Genomic DNA, 19,381 nt, shown 5'->3' on the forward strand with positions numbered 1-19,381 from the left:
CGCTACCGTTGCTACACATTTGGAGAATGCGCGAGGGGCAGATTTTAGGCCGAAAGGTAGCACCTTGAACTGATAGTGTTGGGAGGCTATCACAAATCGTAGGAATTTCCGATGTTTGGGAATGATCGGGATATGAAAATACGCATCTTGCAGATCTATGGAGCACATCCAGTCTCCTCAATGCAGTTGAGGAAAAATCTGGTGGAGAGCCAGCATCCTGAACTTTTGTTTTTTTATGTATTTGTTCAGCAGCCTCAAGTCTAGAATCGGTCTGAAAACTCCTTCCTGACCCTTCTTTGCTACTAGAAAATAGCGGGAGTACAACCCCTTTCCTCTTTGTGCGACTGGAACCTTTTCTATTGCTTTTTTTTGTAACAGAGCATGAACCTCTTTGCTTAATAAGCTCATGTAAGCAGGACTGGATTTGGTTGGTGGCAAGTGAGGAGGAGGTTGCCGGAAAAGAAGAGAGTATCCACTCTCTACAATGTTCAGCACCCATTTGTCTTTTGTTATGCCATGCCACTTGTGAATGAACGCTGTGATACTCCTCCCAACCGGAGTGGTGTATGTACTGTATTAAGGGAAGCGAATCCTCATTGTTTTGCGGGGCTTTGGGGGTAGACTGCTGAGGTCTGCTTGACCCTCAGTCTCTTGTGGCTTTACGAGACTGGAAGAGGGGACACCCTTGTTTCTGTTGTGGTCTTTGGGAGCAATGAGGGGTTTGAACCCTCTGTTGGAACGGGCGCCTGTTGTAAGGCCTATACCTTCGCCTGAAGTCTTTCCTCCTCTCGAGGCCCACTGCCCTCATGATGTCAACCTCCGCCTTCATACGCACCATCTCCTCATCCGTGTGGGTTCCAAATAGCGAGTTTCCGTTAAACGGAAAATTCGAGATACGATGCTGCGTTTCCTGCTTTAATCCTGTGAGTCTTAGCCAGGAAGATCTTCTCGCACAAACCCCATGCGCGTAACCATGTGCTGCCAAGTCTGCACCATCTGCTGCCGCACTGATAATCTGATTGGACACCAGACTTCCCTCCTGAAGGATCTCCTGAAAATCCTGTCTGTCCTCTCTAGGCAGCTTTTCTGCAAACCTGCTCAGTGAGTCCCAGAGTGACCGATCGTATCTGCCTAGGAGTGCGGAGGCGCTGGAGACCTTCATCATTGACGCACATCTTCCTCCCCCGAGAATCCAGGTGTCTACTCTCCTTGCCGGTGGAACCGTAGAGGATGACGCCACTGAATGTGTCTTACGGGCTGCGGCCAATATGACTGAGTCTGGTGGTGGATCAGCCCTGAGAAACAAAGGATCTTGATCAGGTGCCTTGTATTTCTTTAAGATCCTAGCGGGAGCTAAACGGAGGTTTGCTGGTGTTCAAAAAGTCTCCATGGTGGGTTGTAGAAGACCAGGCACTAGCTGTAACAATTTCTTTGAAACCGCCCTGTGTTTCAGGTTTTCAAAGGTTCCGGGACCTCAATATTCAGCTTTTGTGCTCCCCTGAGAAGCACCTCGTTGAAAGTTGTGATGTCGTCCTCCGGGGAAACTCTATCTGGTGGAGAATCCGTTAGAGTCGGGGAGTACCCTCTTACTGAAGACCCTGACGATGTGGACCAAGAAGGAGACCTTCTGTGACGGCGCGATCTTGATCTTCTCTGGGAGCGTGACTTGCTCCTAGATCTTGTTGTAGTGCGCCGAGGCCTAGTGGCAGACTGGCGAGACGCAGAACGAGCCAGTTCTGTACGCGCTGTTGGCGATGGTGTCCTTGGGAGAGAAGCCGATGGTGAGTACATTCGCAAGTATTGAGAGTCTGGAGAAGCAGGCGTTTTGCTAAGACTCTCCAACCACCTTGGTGATAGGTTTATGGGCGAGATGTGCCCATACGATGCAGCTCTCAACTGCCTAGACGATCCACTCCTTATGGAGACCACTGGACTTGTTGGAGTGATGTTCTTATCAGCCGGTGGTAGCTGACGCTCTTCTCCTTGCGAGATAGGCAGCACCTGTGTCGACGTTGAAAGATGTACCGACGTCGAAGGGAATACCACGGACTGCTCAGGTCTCGACGTCGAGTGCCTCGACGGTGACACCTTGAATTCGGTCTGCTCAACGTAGTGTGCCTCACCGTCGAGTGATGGGCCGCTGACGACAGAAGTCTCTGCTCTCGCCGTTGAGGCGATCTCGACGTCGTCTTCCGTGCCGTCGAGGGATGTGAGGCCTTCGACAGCGAATGGGCACAGCGGTGCTGGCTCGACGTCGATCAGTGGGTTGCCGTCAACGGAGATCTGCCCTTATGATGGCTATGCGCCTTCGACGTCGTTTCCATCGACGTCGGTCGGGTCGCCGTTGACGGCGATCTGTGGTGAAGTGACGGTGGCAGCGATGACGTCGACGGGGAACAGACAGGCACCTTCTTACCAGCTGACATCGATCTAGCCTGTCTCTCCTGAGAATGGCTTGTTGACTGCCTCGGAAGTGAAGAGGACGATGTTTTCTGCCTCTCATGAAGACCATGAAGCCTGATTTTCTCTCTGTCTTTCAGAGTCCTTTTTGACATGTTCTTGCAGTGTCTGCATGTGTCAGGGCAGTGGCTCTGAGGCAGACACACAATACAGAGAGAGTGTGGATCAGACTGGGCCTTCTTCTTCCCACAGGAAGGGCACTTCACAAAAAGAGAAGGCATTTTTCAGTCAGGAAAAAATCCCTTGACTCAGACAAACGTCGAGTGAAGGTAGAAAAAATGCTGTTTTTTATATTTTTCTGGGAAAAACTCAGAAAAATTGAGAGCTCAATGCTCCAGGATCCTCTCGGAAGAAGCCGGAAAAAAGAACTGACCTAACTGTGAACCAGCTGTCACCTGTCCTTCACCCCTGAGGCATGGTGGGCTACTGGAGGTGCTCAGGGTCTTAAAGGCATGGTGCCAAATTTTGTGGTTCTGCTGTGTTAACCTGCATGCAGCCTATTGGCTAATAATGCTCCATTGTTTTCAATTTCGTTTTTTCTCTTTTTTCACTTGTGTTGCTACTGCTTCTTTCCCTGGGCCCAGCTATGGGGCTTTGTAAAGTTTTTTCTTCTTGTAATTTTGAAAGGGATTGTTTAAAAATAAAAAAATAAAAAGAACTCCATAGAAATAAAGCATTTTAGCCTGTTTATCAATATAATCTGCATTGCTGTTGTACACATGTATACATGAGTTTGGTATGAAAATTGTCTACTAAAAATGCTATATATTTTTTGTGTATATTTCATATTTATACATGTGTGTATTTTATGTATGCTCCGGGGTCCCCGCACGAGGGCGGTAATATTCAATGTTTATGACTATTGATGAGGATCCCCTGGAAGAGAATAGATATTCCCTTCCGAGGTCCGCTGCAACCACTGCCATCACCTTTGTGAAGACTCGAGGTGCGGAGGTAAGACTAAAAGGAAGGACCGCAAACTGGTAGTGCTGCGTCCCTACCATGAACCGGAGATACTTCCTGTGCAACTTCAGAATGGGGATATGAAAATAGGCATCCTACAAGTTGATAGACACCATCCACTCCTCCTTGTTCAACGCAAGAAGCACCTGTCCTAGGGTCAGCATTTTTAACCCTTCCTGCTTAAGGGAACCAATTCAAAATCTTCAGGTCCAAGATAGGCCTCAATCGACTATCCTTCTTGAGAATCAGGAAATACCTTGAATAACATCCCTGACCCCTTTCCTGCTCCGGAACCGCCTCCACTGCACCTTTTAACAAAAGGGTGTGCACCTCCTGCTGAGACAACAGGAGATGCTCTTCTGGGCAAAATTAATGATGGGGAGGGAAGGTGGGAGGAAACTCACAAAAGGAAAGGGCATAACCTTTTCTCACTATGCTCAACACCCAAGAGTCCGATGTTATTAACTCCCACTTGTGGAGAAAATGTAACAGCCTTCCACCCACCGGTAGGACATGCTGGTGAATGGAGCGAGAACTAGAGCTGCTTCTCTGGCTGGATTCCCTCAGATGATGAAGAGGAGGAGGAAGGATGCTGGATGGCTCCCTGCATTCTAACTCTCCCACGACCACTATAGGACCTGTAAAGAGGGTTGGCAGGCTGTTGGATTTGGGACTGCTGCCTCCCACGAAGGGATGACCCACGGCCAAACCCTCTGAATCTACGGAAAGGTCTGAAGGGCGTAGAAGAAGCCTGAAGGCCCAAAGATTTTGCAGTGGTTCTGCTATCCTTGAATCTTTCCAGGGCCGAGTCCGCCTTTGCCCCAGTCTTGCACCGTCAAATGGGAGGTCCATCAGTGTAGCCTGCACATCAGGGGAAAAACCTGTGAGCCAAGCATGCCTCCTAGTCGCAATGGAATACCCATGACTATAGCAACTGAGTCCGCAGTGTCCAGACCTGACAATCAACTGCTTTGCTGCCGCTTGACTGTCCTGCAACCGTTCACTAAAATGTTCCTGTACTTCCTGCAGCAATTTAGGGACGGCCTCCTTTACCATATCCATTAGGGCATAAATATATCTCCCCAGTACACAAGTTGCATTCAGAGATTTTAAGGCCATGCTTCTCGAGGAGAAGCATCTCTTTGCCGATTGCTGCATGCGCAAGTCCAAAACTTCTGTCGCCTTCCTAATCACCCCATGGTAGGTAGTCACTTTTGCTGAGAGTTCACCTCCAGGGGATAAAAGCTCCCACTCAGGGGATGTATCCAACCCACTAGCGTATCTAATCCCTGGAAATCATCCGAAGGCCCGGGAATTTCTCCTTCCAACTGTTGTTGTTCCTCTAGATACTGCTGCTCTTCCAGAAGTCTTAAGGCCTTCCTTCTGGACCTTAGCATAGACTCCAAATGTGTAGTTGATAGAGAATTAATCGACGACGCCCTTAAAGGAGAGGGCAAGACTGGTGGAGGAGGAGGAGCTGAATCCACACTCTGCGGCAGAAGTAGAGCATCAAGATCTATCCGACACCGGCATCAGCACCGCCGATGCAATCATCTGGAGTAGAGGTGGTGACATCCTCGCTGCCGTGCCAGTACCATCGAAAGGTGTTGCTGGTAAGAAGGGAATGAATGGAGCCTGCTTATATGGTGCCGGCAACCCCAGCGGACCCCTGGGACCAGCTGGTGCACCAGAGGGAACCATCACCCTATTAAAAATGCTAAACATAGTGTGGGGGAACAAAGACGGATCCACTCCCAGAGCCGGAAAGGCAGGATACTCTTGTTCCCCTTGCAGTGGCTGTGTTGGATCTGGCGCCCGAGCCCCAAACTCCTGACCTTGGGAGTATGCAGGGGAAAAGTGAGTCATTGGACTCGCAGGCAACTCTGAGATCTCAATCAAAGTCAACGCCAGAGATGCCTCAGGTGACTGTGGTTGGGGAGTCACAGTGGGGCTGACTTCCCAAGTTGTACGGCACCGTGACCCTGAAGTCGGAGACGCCAACCGATCACCGGATGAGTGGCGCCGTGACTCATGCTGCCGACCTCGCTTCTTGTGAGACCTCGATGACCTGTGCGACGAAGTGTCCTGAGTCCTTGATCTTCGTCGACCTCTTTTCTCCTTCTTCACCATTGATAGAAAGAGCTTTGCCTCCCTCTCTTTTGGAGCTTTCAGGTTCATGCGTGGCAGGACGAGCAATCTGCCACGTCCTGATCCCAGCTCAAACACCAGAGGCAGTTCTCGTGCGGATCCATTACTGACATGTGGCCCCCGCACTCGCTACAAGGTTTAAACCTGGATTTCTTCGGTGGAGACATAGTAGGGCTACAAAATAATTTCCTCAATACAGTTGAGATACAACGGAGAGGTAGAAAACTGTTAGCGTCGAAGGCACGGAAAAAGGGAACTGGCGTCAGCACGCCAGCAAGGAATTCTCATAGCTCCGATGACATCAGACGGAGTCGCGTGCGGAGCAGAGCAATTGTGACGTCCTCGTCGACGTGGAGAGCTAGGAAAAAAATTGCCGTTGAATGCTGGCGCATTGGGAGAATTCATAAGGTGAGGAATCCACAGGTAGTTGTATCCATCAGAATACGCCTGTACCCCACTTAAGTATACTGGGAAAACTATATTACACCTGCTTCAGCTCGTATGAGCCTATGAGCTCACAGGCCCAATTATGTAAAAATTGGACCAGGCGCTTCCTGCTTTACTTCTGGGGTAATGTCTTGGCTCTTGTAACACTAGCAGCATCTGAATTTCTGTGTTTGGTCTATTTTTAACTTCTCTACATTTATAACTGCAGTAAACAGGATTGATTTTAATATAAATGCTACTGGCTGGTTATCGAATTTGATTGTGTGCGATTAACTGTGTCATATATTACAAAAACCCAAACTCTTTGGGCCACATGTACAAAGCTTTTTCCAGTTGCAAACGGGCTGATTCACAGAATCAGCTTGTTTGTGACTGGAAAAATGCTTTTTTGGGATGAACAAAGTCCAAATTGCAATTGCGTAACTTTTTACCTAATCGCAATTTGGGTTTTGTGATTCGCTATTCAGAAAGGTGTGTGTGAATGTTTTCTTTTAAAAAAAATCTGTTTATTAATCATTATGCACACGCAACAGTATTTATTTATTAGGTTCATTCGGTCTAGAAATCTAGTCCATTTAAGATAGTAATAACAATCATACTTGAAAAAGGAATGTGATAAAAACATAATAACAATATAAAACCAATAGACGTCAAAACATTGTAACAATAAGAACAACAGGACAAAGCATTTCATCATATATATAAATACAATAAAATAAAACATAAATAGATAGAATAAAAAAGGGGACAGAGCTAAAAACTAAAATGTAGAACTTTTTGTCTGGAGGACCAGTGTGCACAACCAGAAGACAAAAAAGACTGAAAATAGTCTAATTGGACTAAAAGGAAACATTATCAGAGTACCAATCAAAAAAAAAACAACAGGAAAACTATATGGGAAGGCTATATAAGCTTGTGCAGTCTTGGTAGTCATAAGAAAGGCAACAAATTCGTAATGGAAATTTCCTACTAAAAGCAATACAAAAAGGATAAAAAGAGAAGATTAAAATCCTTCTAAAGACTAGTATAGAAATGACTCAGGAGCCTTTGGGTGCAATGAACTTGCGACGGATGTACCAGGCCTCCGATAAGTATTTGGTAACTGGAATGGCAACCCTGGGAGAAAAATCATGTGTACAGATTCTAATGGCAGTTACTCTATCCTGAAATGACATGTTTTTACAGAGGGGGATAATCCACCTCTTTCTTGGTGTCTTGTACAAAGGGCAGAAGAATAATACATGCTCTGATGTTTCTTTACAATGTTGACAGAAAATACACCTATCGTTTGTAGCGATGTTAGAAGGCCAATGGGCCGTGAAACCATTGGTAGGCAATGTACCATATCTTAACTGCAGGTATAGAGTGCGTGCATACGGAGGGATAGGGAGGTTCAGGAAATTCTCAGCCCAGGGTTCATGCTTAATTTGAAGAAAATCCATTGTTAACCTACCCGCCCTCTTTTGGTGCAGGGAATCTTCGTTAACTTTCTCCCAATATCTGCTCGCAACAAATCTCCTAGCCTTATCAGGGATTTGATCCGGGTGGTTCCAATAATGGGAAAGACCCATTTTGTCCCAGGCAATTTTCATCTCTTTCAGCCAGGGGATTCTCTCCAATGCCTTGGGAGCGGCTATCAACTCTCTTATAGCCAGCCTATATGGTTCTAGTTCAGCAGATTTCCATAGACGAATCCAGTAGGTAAGGGGTCTTAAGGCCGCTATGGTTTTAATGCCATTTAAGCCAAGGTCAAGCCTTAAAGGGGTCATTGGAGTGCCCGAACCTAGCCTGGACACCTGCCTGAGGAAAATATTTTCCTTAGTTTGCAGAATGTCCAGGTTTTTATGGGACCCCCAAAATTCCGCTCCATATAGGGCTGCTGCTCTGATTTGAACATTGTAAATCTCCGCAAGAATGTTCAGAGGGGGGCTCGGAGCCTTTCTAGATCTGCGGACTAAGGCCCCACCTCTTTGGCTTATGATCAGAGCCCCTTTGTCAATTGCTGCCTTCCATTTGCCTGATGTAGATAATCTGAAACCCAAGTAATCAAACTCTTCAACTTTCTCCAATGGGGTCGAATTCATCTTAATATTAGTACGCGATCGTTTTTTAGAGGTACTGAATATCATAAATTTGGTTTTCTTAATGTTTACATCTAAACCAAAATCACTACAATAAGCACAGAACTGGTTAATCAGGTGTTGAATTCCCATTGGCGATTTTGAAAGTAGGATCGTATCATCTGCATATAGCAGGCAGGGGATTTTTTTCCCACCTAGTTTCGGAGAATCATTTATGCAGTTCTCTAGGTAGTGGATGCAATTATTAATGTAGAGCAGAAAAAGAGTAGGTGCCAAAACACAACCTTGTCTAACTCCTTTTTTGATAGCTACAGGGTCAGTCAGCTCGCCCCCCTGTCCACACCTGATTTGGGCAAAGGTATTTTGGTGCAACTCAGCTATGAGTTTCAGGAGGCCAAATGGCACTCCCATGTTTAATAATGTTGACCACAGCAGATTCCTGGGGATCAGGTCAAATGCGGCTCTTAAGTCTATAAAGACCACGTAAAGGTTACCCCCCCCCAGGTCAACATTCTTCCATTTTATTGACATAAATCTTAGGGCTTGGTCAACTGTGCTCACTGCGGGTCTGAAACCCGCTTGTAAATCAGAAAGGGCTTCAGACTCTATAATCCATTCCTCAAGGTGGGACAGAAGATGTTTCGCATAAATTTTTTGGAAGTTATCGAGGAGACTAATTGGACGGTAGTTAGCCGGAATGTTTGGATTTCCTTTTTTGAAGATCGGTACAATTTCAGCCCCTTTCCAAGTAGATGGAACTGGTGCGCCTGCTGCAATAGCATTGCAGATAAAATTGAGGTAGGGAGCCCATATATCAGGTCTAGATTTATATAAATCACCTGGAATTTTATCTGGGCCAGGAGCCTTCCCCCATTTCAGGGAGTCTATTGCAGCTCTAGTTTCGGAAAGAGAAAAAGAAATTGGAATGATCTCTTGGTTTGTTGAATCATTGGGGGGCCACAGAGAAGCTTCTGGTGGACCTCCATAAAGTTGCCCAAAATGCTCTACCCAAGTTGCTGAGAGGATTGTAGAGCCAGGCGCGGCTGGGGAGTCACTGTCATTATCAGCTATTAGTTTCCAAAACTTGGAAGTATTATTAGATAAGGCTGAAACCAGAATAGTGGCCCATCTGGCCTCCTCCCAACTTCTGCGTGCCTTTGAGCATTCCTTCTTGTAAGCGCCCCTGGCTATTCTCAACGTCGCAGCATGGCCTTCTTTGATTGCATCCAGGAGAGCTAGTTGTGCTGTTCTGCAAGAATTGTTGAACCAAGGGGCATTGTATTTTTTATTGGAGTTGTTAACAGTCTCTTTAGTGAAAAATTGTTTTAAAGATTGGAACAGGTCAGTGTGGGCTGTAAGAAGGCTATCGCCCTCCTCAGACTCATCTAACCGGATCATACACTCCATATGATTCGCAAGCAAGCTGTAAATGGATGCTAGATGTTTAGGGGAGGAGGTAACAGATTCCCATTTTAAATTGCATCTATTATTGGTTAGGGCCAGTTGGGACACATTGGACCTAGAGTGAGGCACTATGAACGAAGGAAAAAGACCTCTGGTTGATAAAATCAGAGGATCGTGGTCGCTCACGGGCTGCTCATCTACCCTCATATCTACCATGTAACGCCAAAGACGGATATCAAGAAGTATGTAGTCGATGCGACTGCTATGTTTTCCGCGCCTAAAAGTAGGTCGCAAAATAGCATCCGAGTGTGAGCGGCCATTACAGGCTCGGAGGCCATGAGCTAGTGCAATGTCAGCCAAAAAGCGTGCAAATTTGTTCAATCTTGGTTTTTTGTTGGAGACTAACTGGGGGATGCCCCAATGGGCATCCTCTTCTTTACAAATTCCTTGGACTAAAGGATTAGGTTCGAAGGTAACATTAAAATCTCCTCCAATTAAAACAAAAGAGGAGGGATTACTTTTAAGAACATAGTCCAAATTCGACAGAACGTCAGACTCAAGGTGGGGACTCACATTCCTGTTATAGATATTAATTAAGAGGAGGGGTTTTTCTTCAGAAATCATTAACAATAGGGCTTGCAGGTCCGGGCAACCAGTGTCTAATTCTTCTATCTTGCACCTGAGAGAAGTATTTAGCCACACGAGCAACCCTCCCGAAGGTCTCCCAGAAGATGACTTACGGGCCGGAACCCAAAAACTTTTGAAACCGAGTCTATATTTGGGTACTAATGCCCATGTTTCTTGAAAAAGGCACATCAAGTGATCATCAATAAGGTAACCCCAACCTGGGCTATGTAATTTGCTTTCCAATCTAGCTATATTCCAGCTGAGCACCTTATCGAGATCCTCTGAGCATGAGGACCCAACTTTATTCTGGGCATATAGAATACTAGGGGGGGGACTATTAAGGACCATGGTGCTTCCCTCGGGTGGATTAAGATCAGAAGATTTCTTACTCTGTGTCTTTAGAACCTCGCTGGATATAACCCCAATAGTGTTTGGATTTGGTGAGTTGACCATGCAGGTGTGACCCAAGGTATAGGGAGCGTTTGACTGATTAGAAATGCATTCCTCAGTTGCTTGACATGTTAAACTTTTGGGTGAACCCGGGACAACAAAATCGGCTGAGATGTTAAGACCAATAGGGCAAATGAACTCAGCTTCGCAGTTAGACAATACCACATCCTGAAAGGCATCTCCTAGTCAATCTGCCTCAGAGAGAGAGGATAGAGGACGTCTAGGACCAATTACGGGGGTGGGCAGTGTGTAAGAAACCGAGCCAGCCCCGTATAATGGTGGTGATTGAGTACTCCCGGACGACATAGAAGGTGGATAAAACACTTGTAACCTGCAAAGAGAAGTTTTGCCAGTTGTAGGATAAAATCTATTAGCATTTAGAGAAAGTCGATGGACAAGATCGTGGGAATTAAAATTAATGACAATACAATCCCCAACACCGATCTTCGCTAGAGGGCCCACCCACCCTACCCTTCTCACCATCAATATTGAAGATGACATGGAAAAAGCAAACCCCGCATTCACATGCAACCAGTGGATAACCTTATTTTTGAGTTCGATGAAGGATTCGGAAAAATGAGGTTTGAGTTCAGGAACATTTGAAATAATAAGAAGATAAGGGCATGATTCAGGTGGTAAATGAAGCACTTTAGGTTCTTGAGAAACACTACTCTTATCCATCTTCTGGTATGCTGGTTGTGAGGATTCCCTAATAGGGGGGCCGTCTCCCGAGTTAGTTGCTGGATTGTTCCATGTGGCGGTTCCTTTTAATAAGGGAGCTAAGGCCATATGGGGCTTGTTCGTCGGGATACTGGGGGTTTTAGCAGAACTAGACCAGTCATGATTTAGAATAGGAGGAAAAGTTTTGGGTATTTGGTCAGTGTGACTAATGGCAACAATAGGGTCATGATTAGGATGAATTTCTACAGGTAAAGAAATTGTTGGTAGCTGACTGCTCGTAAGACTATCAAGTTTGTCCTCAATTATTTGAAGACGGTTGGAGATAGGAAGGAGTAATTTCGAGAGCTCATCTCTTATGAGATCCCTAATGAACACATTTGCATGGGAGTTATTGGTATTGTGTAAGGAGATTGGAGCCATATCATTGATAGAAGGTTGGGCCAGATTAGAGGGACTCAAGGTTCTAGATCGTTTATTTTTGAGGACAGGTTCCCTACGCTTCCTTTTCCCTTTGGTATTAGATTCAGTTAAAGTAAGGGAACCTTCTATTGGGGGACACTGGGCCAATGGAGTTGGTGTGGCACAAATGGCAGGTGCAATTGGAGTGTCATCTTGGGTCTCTTGGGGGATTTTGGATGGAGAAGGGGGATGGATAATCGGGACAGACTGGAGCTCTAGTCGCGGGTGGGGCTGTGAGACTGGGCTATCATGGGGTGAACTAATGGATGCAGAAGGAGGGGCAGCAAGACGACGTTGCACTAATTCTATTTCTCTTTCAAGTTCCCCAACGGCCTTTTGTAAAAAGCCGTCCAGGGTTTTGTTAGAGTGCAATTTCCCGTCCAAACCCCCCCCACGTCGTCGGCCCATTTTACTAAAAACCAAGGGCCTTATATTTAGTGGGAGACTCAAGTGAGATCACAGCGGGGCGAGCAAAGGCAGGTTAATATTAGTAATTGACCAGTAGCTAGGTAGAGGCCTGGAGCTTTGGGGGAAAGCTACCCCTCCGCAGTGTAAATAAGCTTGAGTTTGACCTTCGGGCAGACAAGTGGAAAGTGGTTATCTGGGACCACAGTTTAAGGTAAATGACAGGGGGGTGGCCCTGCCCTGCCTCTTCCTGGCAATGACGGGCAAGGACGGGCCCGCCCTTGGCCCGGGCTTCGCCCGGGCGCCGCCCGCGTGCGTCCCGCGGAGCGGGAGCGCTTACGTGATTTTAAAGGGCTCCTGCCCTGGTTGATGGCAGCACACAGCTGCTGCCCACCTCCTCCTCGATTTCCCGGCAAAGTTTTCGGCGCGTCCCGCGGAGCGGGAGCGCTTACGTGATTTTAGAGGGCTCCTGCCCTGGTTGATGGCAGCACACAGCTGCTGCCCACCTCCTCCTCGATTTCCCGGCAAAGTTTTCGGCGCGTCCCGCGGAGCGGGAGCGCTTACGTGATTTTAAAGGGCTCCTGCCCTGGTTGATGGCAGCACACAGCTGCTGCCCACCTCCTCCTCGATTTCCCGGCAAAGTTTTCGGCGCGTCCCCAGTACATTTTGCTATTAATAATTTTGCGATCTGTTTACACACATTTATAAGCTTGTACAGCGCGATTGCGCAATGAATTGCTAAAAATACAACTTGAAACTGTGCAACAAGTGATTAAAGTCACAAATAAACACCGCCATATTCACACCTGGTCCTAGCTAACCCGATTGGAGGGTGGGGGGGGGGGGAAGAGAAGGATACATCTATTGTGTATGTGGGCAGGGGAGTCATAGTTGAGGTATGAATTGTGGGGCAGGAAGGGGCGCAGAGCCTATCTAGTAATAAGCAAGGCTAGGCATGGGTTGCATAAGAGCATAGCCGTAGGAGAAGCACCCTGAAATGTTACGTTGTTGCATTAAGGGGGGAAATGAGGAAGTTAATACAGAGAGTGGGTGATGATAGGTGTGTGTGAATGTTTTGCAATCAAAATGGGGACCCCCTTCCGATGCGAGAATGGTTGAGAAGAATATTTTTTAAGAGTAGGCAGTGGTACCACAGACCACTGCCTACTCTTAAATGTTTTTTTAAAATGTGAATGTTTCCTTTTTAAATGCAACCAGATTTCCCTTAAGGAAAATGGACTGCATTTAAGAAAAAGACTGCTTCATTTAAAAGCAATCGCACACATGGTGGTCTGCTAACGCCACCAGGCCACCATCCCTGTGATATTTTGCAATTCCCAATGGGTCACAAAGCGAGACCTACCTCATTCATATTCATGAGGTAGGTCTATTTGCAACCCACTGGGAATGGCAAATGAAACTCCAAAGTGTTTCCTACATTTAAAATTGTGATTTCATAAATTTTATTTGCATGAAATCGCAATCAGGAAATCGCAATTTCAAATCTTAGTACATGTATCCCATCACCTCTGACAAGCGCTGGAAGCCCAATTGTAGCTACTACAGGTGATTCAGGAACACAAATAGAACACCTGACCAAGCAAGTGCAAGAAATGCAACCTAAGGCTCTGGCACAGGAGAAACAATCAAACTAATCAATCCATTGTACTGCCCAGTACTCTGCATGCCAAAGAACCATCCAATAGGAAAAACGTTTGATTGCATATTTTAAGAACACATTTGGGTTATATTGACTGAGAAGATATAGTAATTATAGGGTCAGATGTATCACTTATCTGGATAGCGATTACCTGATTGCGATTTTCTGCGAATCACAATTAGGTTGCAGCTATTTAGCGATTCCCAATGGCTCGCAATCTATCTACCTCATTAATATTCATGAGGTAGGTTACAATTTGCGACCCATTGTGAATGGCTACAATCACAGGAGTGGTGGCCTGCTGGGCTCAGCAGACCTCCATGTCTGTGATTGCTTTTAAATAAGAATTATTATTATTATTATTTTTAATGCAGCCTGTTTCCCTGAAAGGAAAACAGGATGCGTTTAAAAAAAGAAAAATTTAATGTTTTTACTTGCATTCACAAAGGAGAAGGGGCCCCTTTCCATTTGTGAATTGTTTACCACCTACTTGAAGTAGGTGGTAAAACGTGAAAGTTTTGCGACCGCATTTCAGGCACAAAACATTCCTACATACTGCCGCCATTCGGTATTAGGAAGGGACGCCCTTGACACGCCCCTGCCTAATACCGAATCGGTATGTAGTCGAAATTCCAATTTGCGATTCAGTAACGAGTTACCAATTTGCAAATTGGAATTCACACATACCTAAATGCATTTTTGCGATCGCAAATGGCCCAATCGGGCCGTATGTGACCACAAAAATTAATGATACATCTGGCCCATACTGTTTAAAGAGGGAATAGCTTAAACTGAATGAGAAGTTATTATGGGAAGGCATTGCGTACATCTTCTAGGAAGGCTTGTACATAAAAGTAATTACAATAATTAAACACAACATTGTAAACCATTTTCCCTTTATTTATGCAGAAAATATCTAAGTTTATTCTTTTTCTGTCTTCGCTTCCTTAGGTTACTGCATTCAACGTGGAAACAAACCAGGTGGTCCCTGGCTACCCAAAGCTGATTACAGATGAATTCCCAGCTGTGATGTCCAACAACCACCCTTCAGGAAACCTGGATGCTGCCTATTTCTCCTTCACACATGAGAGTGTCTTCTTCATCAAAGACACAAATGTTTGGAGGATGGTTAGTGACAACGACCTGAAAGAAAACTCCACCCTTCCATACAATGGCCTTTTTCCGGGGCGCCCTATCAGTGAGCAGTGGTACGACATCTGTGATGTTCATCCATCTATGCTGTCCATGTCAAAGAGATAGAGCCAGGTCCTGAGAGATACTCCATCAGATGAAGAGCTCTGTATCACTGTTCATCATTAAAAGTAGAAGCAGATAATCTTAGTGTCTGCACTTAAAATGTCAGCAGCATCAACTTTCTTTCCATGGATCTAGCTCATCTGGCACAGTCTTGGACTGCATGGGAGAGTAATGTTCGATGTAGTGGAGAAGCCAATCGGAATCGCAGGAAAAAGCAATACTGCGAAACAGAGTTGATTGAGACCATCTCCTCAAAGTCTTAAAAAGAAGCATGAAAGCAAAGACTCTAATGTCTCAACAAGGGAAGAGGGGAGCCTTGGAGGATATTTTATGAGCACCTTGATCTGTCACAGAACTTATTTCTGTCACGATTACCTGTCATGACCACTCTGGTTAAGAATGGAGTGTTTACAAAAAAATGTCTCCCAAGCTTTGGTGATGTCCTACAAACTGTTTGGGGGTCTAGAACGTTTCAGAGAGATATCAAGCAGATTGGATGGCTGAACAAGACAGACCAAAATATTAAGATAAAATACTTTCTATAGCTATAATCATATACAAAACATTTAAGGAGTTTTTTTTGGAATATTGTTTGGTTTATGGATTGATATTGTTGCTTTCATGATACAGAATTACAGGTTCAGCAAGGGAGGTATAGGGTTCCTAACTGTTTCACCCATGTCCGAGATCTACAGTTACATGGTTAAGGAGCGGTGGCAAAGTCAATATGGCTGGCTTTTATTTAAGTGACTACTGAAAAGGTAGTTTTTGTGGCTGACTGCAGGTCAATGTGAGTCAATAGTTGCAAGAATAGAGAAATTAGTAAGTTCAAGGATGGATGGATGAAAGATGTATCCATAAATGGGTACAGGAGTGCATGTATAGCAGATTGTGTAAGTTGGTAAGCAAGTGTATGGAAGAGTGAATGAATTAACAAATGAGATGAGTTTGGCATGCGTACATAACTTAGGGCCCGATTTAGAGTTTGGCCGGAACGGTTACTCCGTCACAAATGTTACAATGTCCATAGGATATAATGCATTTGTAATACGTCGGATGGGATAGCCGTCATGTTTGTGACGAAGTAACCCCATCTGCCAAACTCTGAATCAGGCCCGAATTTGTGACCTGCCATCAAAAGTGTAAAGTGCAAGGAGTCTCTGTTTCTCGATACAAATGTAAGCAATTAAAGTTATAACAATGAATGTCTGATAAATGTGGGTTACTGAAATTGTGGATGGCATTGCAACCAATGGCTGGGGTTCCGGGCTGACGTACTGCCTCTAACACTATACAGTGTTGGTTATAAAATCTGACAAACCTTAAAAACAGAACACAAGTGGTAGCGTGCATTCCACCCTAAAAAGCAACCCAGGGCTTTTTATGTAACCAATTATTTATATTTATCTGTCCACATTTAATTATCTTTAAGAAATGTAGCCTTACTTACCTAAGTATAACTTTAGTAATTCCTTTTATGTGGAACTAGGCTCAGTTTATGTGCATTTACTGCAGCATAGCACTTTCTAACATGGATGCTATGTTCATACAAGGAAGCAAGGGTACATCTGAGGTATTCTTAATTCCAAAAGTAACAGAGAAAACGTCACAAGTTGTGGCTTCTATCATGTATGTCTATGTGTATGCAAGCATTCAACTGTTCTTAAACCCTAATCCTGATATAGGTATGTGTTAATAAAGCAAAAATGCTAGACATAGCTTGTAATGCTAATCAAACTGCAGCCTTCACTGACTCAAGTGTTTTAACAATTCTCCAGCCATGCCATAGCAGTTAAAACATTTTTATTAATAAAGCCTTATAGGCCACTGCCAGCCAAGGGCTCTACTGGTTGTTAACAACCATTATTAGCCCTCATCTCTTTCTTTCTCTTCAATGGAGCTCCCAACATTTTAATGTTCTGATCAAAATGAAATCACAGTGGATACCGTTGTATTAAGAATGCCACAATGGATGTACTCTTTAAACTCAAACATTGTTCAGTGTGCCCTTAAAAGAATGGCTTATTGGAGGAGCAGCCCTGCACACGAGCAAAGAAAACATCGATGGATGGAATGCTTGAATTAACCTCAGCTACTCATAATTACTCGGGCCACATACCCCTCCAGCATTAATTTTGCTCACCATGTCACTTCAGTAGACCCAGCCATAAGCAAATGTATGCAAAATAACAATGGATTGAGATGCAGTTTCGAAAAATTACCAGTGGTTGAGATTTATTCAAGCATTTCACCCATCACTTTTATTGTATACTTCAGTGCAATACCCTAGGTGTCATGGGTATTACCACATGTGGGTCCTGTGCTCACTGTGTCACTGGAACCAAGCTACACCAAACTGAAGAGCCCCTATCCAGTTGAAACGAGTTTTGAGTTGCTTATGTTCTGGTTCAGGGAAGCCCTGGTTCGAGCTGTACAGTCCCAACTGGAGCAAGGCCAAGACTAATTTGCATATGACTGGGTCCAAACTGAGGGGGCATGGTGTGGAAAATAACAATTGACCGGGATATAGCCTTGAGTAATTACCAGTGGCTGAGATAAATTCAAGCATTTCATCCATCACTGCTTTGTATAAGTCAGTAAGATGCCTTAATCAGGGTTAAAACATTCTTGGGTTGCTAGGGTTCCGATCAAGGAGGGCCTAGCATGGTAGTTCGGGCTGGACTATTCCTATCGAAGCAGAGTCAAGTCTGATTAGCACATGGCTGGGTCCAAACCGGGGTGGCATGATGTGCAAAATAACGATGGACTGGGATGCGGCTCTGAGTAATTACTAGTGGCTGAGATTAATGCAAGCATTTCATTCATCACTTCAAGACTACTTCACTGCACTTGAATGAACATGTCTCCATCTGAGATGGCCCCTGATATAACCTGGCAGCCAGCAACTTGGCTTTGCGAAATCGTGGCACGCAACAACCCAAGTGCAGAATCTAAATGGAACACTTGGCTGTCGTTGATGGACCCTGAACTCTGCCACATAAACTATGCAGCAGTGTGTATGATGCACAGCACTGACTAGACGGGTAACAAATATTTCTGTGCAGCTTGAAGTGAACAATGGAGCAGGGTAATGGCTTGTTTGGTTGACAAACAACTTTACCAACAATGCAACCAGTTTAAAAGGCTGCTGAGGTTCTGCGAATTACAGAACAGAGTAACTAAAAGTTACAGGCCTAATTTGGGACACTCCAAAATCCTGGAATTGTTAATTAGGAACCCATTGCCTTGAGACCCTTACGGTGAGTAGTGCGCTGTACAAATTCCCTGAAATTGGGGCTAATTAGACTCCAGTTCCTTGAACTTGCATCAGGTATGGCTGAGGCCCCAGGTGGCCTACAAAACTCCAGCCCGGCACAGCGGGAGAATGTTTTTGCAAATGGGTTACACAAATGTAGCCAAACCTTTTAATGGCAATTTACTCCTACTAATCCATTATATATGTCTTCCCTTTAACAATGACGGGGAGCAGCTAGCTGCTCGGATCTGCAATGTTTGACTGTGAGTACACTACTCACTGATTATTAACTGGAACATATTTATTTTACATTGTCGATTATATTTATGGGTTGTAACCTGCAATTGTTTGCTTGATTTGTATTGCTTTCGTACAGTTTTTTCCTGGTGGGAAAAACAACTGTTTATTCAAAACTTGGGATCATGTGCATTTCTCTCCACCGCTCCTTCTCTGTTCCCTTTACCCTTATGTAATATGGACCTTTAAAAGGAGCCCATGTTGCTTACTCTGGGAACCAACGAAAGGAATTTCTTTTCCTGAGCCAAAAAGTTGGCAAACTGGGGCTAATCAGAGTCACAGGCTTTTGACTACTCAGAGAATAGAATGTCTTGTGCTTTCACATTAAAATTCACATCTCTGTTGCATATTGTATTTATAAAATGTTTGAAATGTTGAAAGACCCATTTGCTCATTACATGGTTTCTATTTACTATTGCATTTGTTCGACAAATGGCAACAGTACCCTTTGATGGGCCAGTACTTCTGCCTGAATAAAGAAACCTATGGTAACATGACCAGTCTGTGGTTACTTTCACTTTCACCAATCCAAATGTTATAGCATGCTACTAGTTGAGGGGGGACAGAGGGCACACTGGGCTAGGAGTGGGGAAAGTGGATGCCTTTTTACCAACACACACAAATTATTCTGCAAATCAGTCGGTGGTGCTGTCTTTCTGAAATTCCAAGGCGGTGGTGGTGGTCCCAGCTCTTCCAGTGTTGCAGCATTGCTCGTCATGTCTTCTCCTTGCTTCCCCCCCCATTTTTTTTTCTGTCCCTGCTCTTTGCTTTTGACTTGTTTTCACT

The 19,381-nt window shown here is 44.9% G+C and overlaps 1 protein-coding gene across 1 annotated transcript in view; it reads left to right on the forward strand.

Annotated features, from left to right (window-relative positions):
- LOC138255094 (matrix metalloproteinase-21-like) overlaps nucleotides 1-19,092 on the forward strand; it is a 457,798-nt gene extending 438,706 nt beyond the window's left edge. The window contains exon 8 of the mRNA XM_069205828.1: nucleotides 14,737-19,092. Within this exon, the coding sequence (XP_069061929.1) occupies nucleotides 14,737-15,045 (309 nt within the window). The 3' untranslated portion in view covers nucleotides 15,046-19,092. The remainder of the gene's footprint in view (nucleotides 1-14,736) is intronic.
- The last annotated feature ends 289 nt before the right edge of the window (nucleotides 19,093-19,381 follow it).

This window comes from Pleurodeles waltl, chromosome 1_1 (genome assembly GCF_031143425.1).
Source record: "Pleurodeles waltl isolate 20211129_DDA chromosome 1_1, aPleWal1.hap1.20221129, whole genome shotgun sequence".
In the NCBI taxonomy this organism is placed as follows: domain Eukaryota; kingdom Metazoa; phylum Chordata; class Amphibia; order Caudata; family Salamandridae; genus Pleurodeles; species Pleurodeles waltl.